Raw genomic sequence first — 10,691 nt, 5'->3', positions numbered from 1 at the left:
CTCACCGACACACAATGCCCTGATAAACTGTCCCACAACACCTCCCAGGCGAGTGTGATGGCCCTGAGTTCCTGAACACTTATGTGGAGTCAGAGGTTCGCCTTGCTCCACAGAGCCCGTGTGTGGAGCTGACACAAATGCAGTCCCCATCCCAAGTATGAAGCATCTATCACCAGAGAGAGGGGTTGGGGGACATTGAGGGGAACTACCCCACATACTGCATGGTCATCTAGCCATCAGTGCAGGGTCAACAGGATCTGCGGTGGCACCATTACCACTGAATCTATGTTGTCTCTAATAGGGTGGTACACAGAGGCCTGTCACAGCTGTAGACCTGGTGAGCTGGACTACGGAAATACAAGCTGCCATGTTGAGGTGGGGACCTTGATGAGGTCACGGATAATGGCCCCCATGGCCTGAAACCTCTTGCCAGGGAGGAAGGCTCCCATAAGGCCCCACAAATTCCATTGTCAGAGGGGACCAACATCAACTTTGCCTTGTTGATCAATAGGCCAAGATTTACAAACGTTTGCCAGATCAGCTGCACATGCTGATGCACTTGATGCTGAGACCACCCCTTAACCAGCCAATTGTCCAGGTACAGGAATAGTTTCACCCTACACCTGTGCAGGCAGGGTGCCACCACTGCCATGCATGTGGTGAAGACTCTCAGGGCAGCGGACAGACCAAATGGGAAGACTGTGAACTGATGACTCCCATCTGCCATGAACCACAGGAACCTCCGATGGTGGTGGTGGTGGCGGTAAATCGCTAAGTGAAAATAAACGTCCTGTAAATCGGGAGTGGCAAACCAATCTCCGTGTTCTAGCATCAGGATGATGAGCCCCAGAGTTATCATATGAAACCTTATCTATTTTACTAACTTGTTTAGGTCTCGGAAGTCCTAAATGGCCTCGGACCCCTCCCTTGGACTTCAGCATTAGGAAATAACAGGAATAAAACCCTAGCCCCAAAACTACAGTGGGATCTCCTCTATGGTTCAACTCTGAAGGAGGGTTTGTAACTCCTGCTGGAGCAGAATCTCACGAAAGGGGTCTCTGAAGAGGTACAGGGAAGTGATGTGTGAGGAAGGGGTGTGTGGGGGAGGTACAAAGAAAACTGAATGGTGTATCTCCTTTCTATCATGCGAAGGACCCACTGGTCTGAGGTGATTCTGTACCATGCAGGGTGGAAGGGGGATAGGTGAAAGAAAACAGCGGGGATGCTGGAACAGTAACTGCTGTTGGCATGCCTTCCTGACCGTGCCCCTGCATGGGAACACCAGCAGGGAGAAAAGTGCCCTGGAGAGACTTTTCAACCATGCTCTCGCCGCTGCCCCTCCACCGCTCTGATTGTCTGGAATTTCTGCCAATCGGAGCTGCAAGGGGAAGCCTCTCCAGGCAACCTCTTTGGCTGGAGCTCCCTGGTTCAGTAGTATCTGTGGTCCTGGCATACCACAGATGTTGCCGGACCAGAGAATCCAGGATAAGAGATGTTCGACCTGTATTAAAATCCCAGACATTTTTAGATATTTAAAAACCTAGCCAGAGATTTAAAGACAAACAGTAAGGCTCTGCATCTTAATTTATTAAGCTATTGTAAGGATGACAATTAGTGACTTTAACAAACATCACCTCCACTTGGACTGAATATAGAGGTCAAAAGATCACATTTCATCACTCTGCCTCAGAAAGGTTGCTGACCTCTGCATTAGCCTTTTTGGCTGCATTGTCCCGCTGAGCGCTCATTTCATCCGATGATCCACCTTGTCTCCCAAATCCTTTTGTCATTGATTCCTGATACAGTCCCCCATGCTGTAAAGTGATCTGTGTTCTTTGTTGGCAGACATGTTTCCATTAAAGCAAAAAATATGCATTTTAATATGGTTATGCCCAGTTCACCAAGTAATCCAGCTCTTTTAGTAACCTGTTGATTTACCACTCCCTCAACGTGTGGGTCATGACCAAACTTTTCACCAGGGATGACTGTTTTCTTCTAGCTCATTGTTACTAGGGAGAAAAGAGACTCTACAGAGGACTCCCATACACACACACCTGCTTGAGGATTCTCCATTTACATTTTGAGACATACCAGACAAATTTTAATGTATGTATGTACCATACTAGCTCTTGTTCTCAGAACCACGCTAGTGCCTGGTCACGCAAACCTTTTAGAACTGCATGGGCAGTTGGGCACTCAAATTCACAAAGCCTCATATTGCATTGACCAGATATAAATATCATACATGCCCTCCAACTAGCCTTCCATCCTTCTCCCCTTCCAGGAGCTTTAGGGATTTAAGTGTGAAGCAAAGAGGAGAAAGAGTGTAGCTCAGCAGAGATAATGCTATTGAATGTGTTGAGGTAGTATAGAATTTTTTCCCCCCTTCCCAACATTACCTTAAAGAACTAGCTAGCAGTGAGTCACTCTGACAGGCAGAGACTACCATTTGTTGACCATTAGCTAAAGCCCTGCCCTTTTTGAAACCTGATGATGTTTGTGAGAACAGTGATTTGTGAAGGTGTGAACTACAGTCCATGGAGTAGCCCTACAGACTTCAGATAAGGGCACACTGACAATGCATCTCATTGAACCAGCCATCCTCCAGATTGTTGATTCCTTCCTGGTTTGCAGAAGAATCCCCACTAACTAAACAGAGCAGCGTTTCCCAAACTTTATATCGTTGGGACCTGTTTTTTTTCAGTACCATTTTTGCAGCCCAAAAATATAAATGCATATAAAATACATTTTCACTGTTTTTTATTCATTCACTTTAATAGTACATAGCAATAATCTGCATATTTGAGGATGGTATTCTTCCCCCCCCACCCAAGAACTGGTACTGGGCCCTGGACCACACTGACACTAAAATAGAGTAACTAAACTGCAGGTAATTCAGCCCTTCAGAGTCTGACTATCTACTTTGAACAGCGCTAGGCTCTTGACATAAGATAGCGTCTGAGATGGGGCCGTGTGTGTCAACTTCAACTATCCAAGGTGAGCACACAGGTCTCTCTCAAGAATCAAAAGAATCCAAACATTTGGTACTGTAAGAATATTACAGGGTAATAAGAATTCCATTGGCTCAGTCTGTTCTTCTGAGCTAGTCATGCCAACAAAAGACACACAGCAAATAGTATATGTGAATGAGAATACAACTCTGTAGTCTAGCTTGAGCAACAGTCAAGAAAAATTAAGTCTGATTATTGCTTGAGACAAAAGTTGATCTGAGGAGGCTCCCCCGTTTCCTATCTTTATCAGTACCGTATGTGTCATCACCAGTTCCCTTCCGTTGAGTCTGGTAATACAAGTCAACATGATGGCACTTCCATGAAGCAACATAACCAAGATAGGTTTTCCACAAAGTGGGTGGGGCGGGGGCTAGGTAAAAATTGATTAGATAGCATTGACAATTGTACAGACTCCAATTTTTACCTGTGCTGTTTCTTCCTGGGCCACAATATGATGTGTGAAGACCCATGGAACTAACCCTAACATTGCTGCATTCAGAGTTATCTTCGGGGGGAGGAACTTGTCAGCACTTCCTCCTGGGAGAAATTTAGAGTGCTTCATCTCACGTATTAAAGTTAATCATGAAGAACATTGCCTTATGCCACGGCTGCTACTTAGCAATCCACTGTGTTAGGATAGATTGCAAATGTGATGAAGGATGAGTAACCGAATTGCAGCTGCAGGCATTAGGTCCAGAAATTTCAGCAGCTGACAAAATGGGGCAGTTGAGATTTTTTGTAAAGAATCCTCATCCTAGTTGTTAATACACAGAGGCATACAAGATCTGAATCACGAGGTGGGATAACGTAGTGATCATGACACCACTCCTCTTCTGTGTCCATTATTCTGGCTCTCTGGTATGCCAACCATGGGCATTTTACACCCTGCCAAACACCTCCTTAAAAAACGAGAGGATTTGTTTATGAGGCCGCTCACTGCCAGAAAAGCACTGTAACCCTCAGCATCTCCACTTCTGCAGGGATTCCTTTGGCATAGAAGGTTTTGTAACCTTGTATCTCCTTTGTAGGTTTTAATGGGGCTATTTTTCAATTTTTTTTAGCTGTCGTCTTTTTTAGTTTTTTCCCCAAAGAATGACTGTTCATTTGGCTGGGCAGAATATTTATTGATCATGACTATTAACTATCAACTTTAAACACCTCCAATTTACACAAATTCTAAAATGTAAATGTTTCTGTTCAGTCTCTATGTGGGTTTAAAGGCTCATTTAACTCTCTTGATAGGCCAAGTTGTAGTGAAATCTGCAATCATCCTAGTCTGAATATTAGGAGACTTACCCTTGTTTTTGAGGCAGTCTTCCTCTATCATTAATGTGGCATCAATGTAGTTAAATAGAAAGAACCTGACCTGTGCTCAGTAAACTTCAATATCCAGTAGCACTGGGACTGGGAGGTTGCTGGACAGTCATACTCTGAATAATAGAGAGGCATATCTAGCAATGCATAATACTAAAGAAAAACAAGATTAGGTATTAAGAAATGTATGCAGAGTACTTATTTACCAACAGTATTGTTGTACAGTAAACTTACACTGTTGTTTGCTCTATTTTGTATTGTTATATACTGTACTTTTGGAAAATAACTAAATAACCAACATTTTAACCATAAATAAAATGTCAGTTAAGAGTTCCAGATGATAGAATGCTGGATATGAAAGAGTTTACTGCAGTTGGTTCTGATTGGGTCATGTCTATTTAAGCAACATACCCTGCATGAGACCAGAGCATATGCATGTCTAAGAACCATTACGGACTTTTGGTTTTTTCAGTGACAAGGCCTTTTAATGTGTTTCAGCAACTACTGCTGTGTCTAAAGAGGCTTGTATTGCAGTGTGTGTTATTTTGTGTTTGGACAGGGTTCTCAATTAATTTGAGGTGGGACAACTGTGTTGTGCATCAACTGGGAGCAGACAAATGCAGCAGAGGCAAATGTTCCTTTGGGGAGAGGAAGAATGGGTAGGGAAGTCCAAATATATGAAAGAGATGTGTTGCCCTCAATTATCTCCCACCTAAGTACTTGAAAATGTCCAAGTGTACTAATGTCCCTTCTAAAGTAATCTTTTAATTTTTTTTAATTTAAGCTCACAGTGGTCTCTTTTCCCAGATCTTTGGTACTGAGTGATATTTAGAATAGTTTAGATGTGGAGGCAGTGTGGTGATAGGTGTCCAATCCAGCCCAAGTGGCTCGACTCTGGGTAGGTGCTAAGCACACTAAAAACAGCATTGCGAACAGTGCTTTCAAGGTGTAGCTCAGGGTGGAGTTCCCTCTGTGAAAGAGGAGGACGGACTATTTTTAGCACAATAGCACAAAAGCCCCACTAGTCTGCATCCACCTGCCTAGTTTTGGAAGCTCGCTCCTGCAGGCTGTGTAGACATAACATTTAGTGGCTAACACATTGATAGGACTCAGGAGACCTGGATTCTATTTCCAAATTGGTTAACAAACAGGTCTGTGGCAAACTACTTTCTCAGGTATAAAATACAGTATTTTTATAAATTTTCAGAAGATAAAAATTAGATGAAGTTGTGATCATGTAATTATCTACTAAATAAAATGCAAAAAACACTTAGCATATAAAAATATGCACCAGCTACATTTACAGACTAAGTTAAGCATCTTCAGACACATTGCACTTAGCATACACTGTGGTAACCCAACTTAGAAGAAAAAGGATTTACTGATGTTATCAGTTTAGTTTCTATCAGTTAGGACACCAGCATAAAACCACATTTCCACTTCTCACAAGACAAAGCAGTTTAAGATTTTGAAAATAAAAATGGAAGCTAATTTTAATACATTTAATCAAATGGTAATTTGTTTGGTCACGTGTTTATATAAAGATGACATGTAAATGGAGAACAAGAGACAGCCATCCATTTCAGAGTAATTAACTTTATTATGAGGAAGAAGAGTTTATATGTAATTTTTCTATCCATACTGGTGACTTCAGAGGGATTGGTAACTAGAACTTCCTTAACCATCACTGCAATACCAACATGAGTATCTATTAACAGCCAATTATATAACTGCTATGTTCAATAAATTATTTTTCTTCTGCATTGATTAAGAGGAAACATTACTTTGAGTTCAATTAAAATCAGAATTGTATGGTCTTAAATTCAAACGTGTAGAAGGCTAGAAATTTTTCACCTCTAAAACACAATCTTTATCTTCGATGTACTGGAATCTGTTTTTCCAAAGAAATTAAACCAAATATGAAAGTCTGCTATAGTGTTAACATTCTACACGCAAAGCAATTTAACCAAAACCCTATCAGGTTTGTGACTATCTAGTGAAATATGTCATTACAAAAAAAGTTCAGAGATGTGGTTTATTTTTCAAAATTAACCAAACATTAACAAAAAAAAAGATCAAGTTCTTTGGAAACACAGGTTTATATTAAAGTAGCTGAGTGTGTAAGTTACACACAACATGCAAGCTTTAAAAAACATCCATGTGCTCTTCCCCTCATTAGATTAGCCAAGGGTACAATTGTTTTAAAAACAAAAACAGAATGACTTACAAAATGTAATAACACCACTTTGGGAGTTCTATTCAGTTTTGCTTAGGATGTTTAACTACACAAAACTACAACAATTTCGGTTTTAAGAGTATTACAATAAAAAGGGGTGGAAAACAGCAATACTTGAACTGAAAATATGCATCTTCTAAACAAACCAAAGATTTTACAAGAGACTTGAGGGGGAAAGGAGTGGGAGGCCAAAGGGAAGCTAAGGGCAGAACTTTATTTAAAAATCATGTCCACAACTGTAATTCTCTCTCTCTTTCTTCAGTAACGTCCTGGAAAAGAAGTGACAGAATTACTATAAAAATCATTTTACTATAAAAAACATTCAAACCTGTAGGGCCAGAAGTTATACTAAGGTGAATTCTCGGTTGCCACATTCAAGATCTCACTCATCATGAATCTGTTTCATTAAAACTATCAAGTCCAGATGCACCAGAATGGTTCAATACAGACTATTTATGTATACTTACGTGGGCTATAGGAGCGGGATCTTGACCGTGATCTGTATCGACTATAATAAGGTGAAGGTGATCGTCTCCTTGAAAGAGAAAAAAGTTTTAGCTTTGTTAGGAAAGTCTTAATGCAATCACTTCTATACGATAACAGCTTTTCCCTTGATACTGGAGGATTTGGCCTGTATGTGTGGTTGACTTAAATCTGATATGACAGTGACTCTCAATGAAATATTGAAGGTGCTCCTAACTTCTCTATTCCAAGTATTATGTTTAAACTTGAGTTTATTTAGACAATGTGCACAGTCCTATATGGTGCTACAAAGCACGCACCACACTTCTGCAGACATGTAGAAACAAGTCTTCGGCCCTGAAATAAAAACTCTTGACAAATGAGAATACAATATTTTTAAATGGATTTGACCTCAGCCAAACCATCTCTCTAGTGGCTTTTATTTTCAATATACCATTTTCCATTTTCTTTCCATTGTTCTCTATTTTATTTGGATTCTTACCTATTTACACCCATTCTTACTATCCTTACCTTTCTACAGCATGTTCTCTAGCTCCCTATTGATAACATTTCCTCCTATTCCTCTGCTCTCAATTCCTCTAGAAACTAGCATTGGGGCTGCTGAACATGCTATTTGACATTAACTATACAATTAGGGTTAAAATGCTTGCTTTTTCTGGTCTCACTTTAAATTTTAAGAACACCAGATATACACAAGGGTTGTAAGTCTACATAGAAATTGCATTTATTTAAAATAAAAAAAATTGAATCTAACTGGTTACCTGTACCGGTAGTCATATTCTTCATATCTATCATATCCTCTATCATATCCCCGATCATAGTAAGAATCACGACGGCGACCTGCTCCTCCACCTCCACCACCTCCACTGCTATTTAAAAAGGGAATAAATCAGTACAAAAGTCTGCATTCATTCTTATTTTTAAAATCTCAAATTATCTTCAGCATCCTCTTAAATGACAACTACTCACTATATACTCTCATGCAGTGGATTCCATAAGAAAAATCACTAAGTGCATTAATACACCAGAGTGGGGTGTGGTTTAGATATTGAAGAACCTCAGAATACTCTCTCCCATTCCATCCCATTTACTTGTAATATATTCTTTAGCTAATCTCCAGAAAGCTGTTCAGCTTTAACAGATATGGGCATCTTAAGTAAAAATATCACAATAAATCAGGATTATATAGCCTACTTCAGAATCAGCTGCAACCCACACATACCATATAGCAAAGTACCTCTGAGATAAGGAACACCCTTAAAAAAGGCAAACCAGACTGAAATCCACACGATACACAGCTCACAGGGTCTCCAGCTCAATGCTAAAAGGATTAGCTTAACAGGCTCTGCGGCCCATTTACACAGAAGGAGAGAGAAGTCAAGTCCTTACTGCGTTGGCCTGCCCATGTAGATCCCTGGGGTTGGGGTATGCGCTCTCTTGGTGATGGAGTAATCCACTCGAATCCTCCTGCCGTCCAGTTCCATGCCATTAGCATGTTCCATCGCCTGCAGGGAACACAGGGGCACGGCCATTACCTCGCAAGCTGCTACACTAGTTAATCAACAGGAGATAAAATGAGCGCTTCGCTTCCCCATACGAGCCTGAATTCACAGGCAGTATTCGGGCTACTAGCGCCCCGCTGTGGTAAGCAGCGCGTCCCGCCTGCCGACGTGCCCGTCGCAGGCGGCGTGTTGCAGCGTTGCCTGCACTGGAGCGCTGCAGTTACGTGACACGCGATCCCCGTGCTAGCCATTAACGCGCTGACGATTCCCCCAGACTTCGACATTTAGCCAACAAGTTAACAGGCAGCAAAGTACCTCTCCCAGCAAACTGCCCCCTTGCGAGCTCCTTCTCCGAAGTGGAGGGGCCGGGCTCATTCACAAACCGCGCGCACCGTGGCTCACTACAGGGTGCATATGGCCGGATTACTGCTAGTCGGCTGCCATTTCATGCTCCCTCTGCCTCCTGCCATCTCCGTTACAAGGACCTACTCCAACAGTGCTTAATAAAATGGCGGGTTCAGCCTACATGGATACCTAATTACAACCTTCCACCCCACTCGCACTCTGCTAGCTCGCTAATCAGACACACATCAGGGGCTATGCTGGAAAGCCGCGCCCCCCACGCAGGGCTGGAACCCCCGCGCACACTCGCTGGCCCCTGCTACTCTGGGTTTTGAATCAGTACAATGGCCCCTCGCCCTATTCCCAATCATGCAAACTGGAATTCAAAGTTGCACTTCAAATAATTAAGTGAATGTAGTCAAAAGACTTCCGTCAAAGAGATCAGAGGTAACCGCTATCCTTTAAATATATTTATTGCGTTACAATTAAGAGTTATTTGCAGTAATTTCTGGCCCCTTCCATCTAAGGGATCTCTAAGCTGCTAACAGCTCTTTCCAGCTATCTGCTCATACTCACAACTAGTCTATCTTTTAAAAACCGTATTTTCCTTCTCCTGTGTGAACTAAATAGGAGTTTTATTAAAATTAGCATACCAAACTGCTTTCCCATTATGTGTACTTTAAGTTAAATATAACACCACACTTAAATCGGTCTTTTAAATTGTATACAAAACATTTTCTTTTGCAGATTAAACAATTTGTAAACGTTAAAAGAAAATTATTCATAAAAGTCTCCTTTTCCAGGTCCCCACCCCCACCCCCTTTGGCCAACAATTTTATAATCTAACTTTAAATCAGTGCAACAGAAATATACAAGACAACACATGGTCACTGTTTCTATCCCTACCAAATTAGAAATAAATTATCCACTAACCTATTTAATCCCATTTAGTTTGCTCCTTCATAATGCTATTGAAATCAGTCTATATCGCCACCTACTGATATGTATTTAAGCTTGAAAATAGCTAATTTAATACACTGACCACTAGGAGCAAAACTATGAGGACTAATAAGCAAGATCTGTCTTAGATATGCATATACAAATAAAAGGTTTTGAAATGGTTGCATACCATAATCTTCTAAACTATTCTATACAGTCAGAAAAAATGCTGTTCAGCAAAGATGCACTAAAATATAAAAAAGCATCTGGATACACTAGAAAACTCAGATTCTCACTGGTGTTAATTTTTTGACCACTGGCATCTCAACTACGTCATGAACTACAATAAGGTATAGTAGGTGGGGGTATTTTATATTAAGGTAGAAGACATAAGCTTCAAGATAGCTCAGTAGTTTAAGCATTGGCCTGTTAAACCCAGGGCTGAACGCTCAATCCTTCAGGGGGCCATTTAGGGATGTGGGGCAAATAGGTTTTATGAAGAAAGGCTGAAAGAATTAGGCTTGTTTAGTTTGGAAAAGAGAAGATTGAGGGGAGACATGACAGCGGCTTTCAGGTATCTAAAAGGGTGTCATAAGGAGGAGGGAGAAAACTTGTTCTTCTTGGCCTCTGAGGATAGAACAAGACACCATGGGCTTAAACTGCAGAAAGGGAGGTTTAGGTTGGACATTAGGAAAAAAGTTCCTAACTGTCAGGGTGGTCAAACAGTGGAATAAATTGCCAAGGGAGGTGGTAGAATCTCCATCACTGGAGATATTTAAAAACAGGTTAGATAGATGTCTATCAGGGATGGTTTCGACCATGGGTGTCCAACCTTTTGGCTTGCCTGGGCCGCACTGAGTGAAG

General features: G+C 41.3%; 1 protein-coding gene across 1 annotated transcript in view; it reads right to left on the bottom strand.

Moving 5' to 3' along the window:
• Window positions 1–1,572: 1,572 nt before the first annotated feature.
• The window catches only part of TRA2A (transformer 2 alpha homolog), a 52,416-nt gene continuing 43,297 nt past the window's right edge, over window positions 1,573–10,691 (bottom strand). The window contains exons 5-8 of the mRNA XM_074984635.1: window positions 8,434–8,549; window positions 7,806–7,913; window positions 7,029–7,096; window positions 1,573–6,830 (exon numbers count right to left, since the gene is read on the bottom strand). Of these exons, the coding sequence (XP_074840736.1) occupies window positions 6,820–6,830; window positions 7,029–7,096; window positions 7,806–7,913; window positions 8,434–8,549 (303 nt within the window). The 3' untranslated portion in view covers window positions 1,573–6,819. The remainder of the gene's footprint in view (window positions 6,831–7,028; window positions 7,097–7,805; window positions 7,914–8,433; window positions 8,550–10,691) is intronic.

The sequence above is a fragment of the Carettochelys insculpta genome, chromosome 2, assembly GCF_033958435.1.
Source record: "Carettochelys insculpta isolate YL-2023 chromosome 2, ASM3395843v1, whole genome shotgun sequence".
NCBI classification, from domain to species: domain Eukaryota; kingdom Metazoa; phylum Chordata; order Testudines; family Carettochelyidae; genus Carettochelys; species Carettochelys insculpta.
The sequence above is the reverse complement of the archived record's forward strand: the minus strand, read 5'-3'. Positions and strand labels throughout refer to the sequence as shown.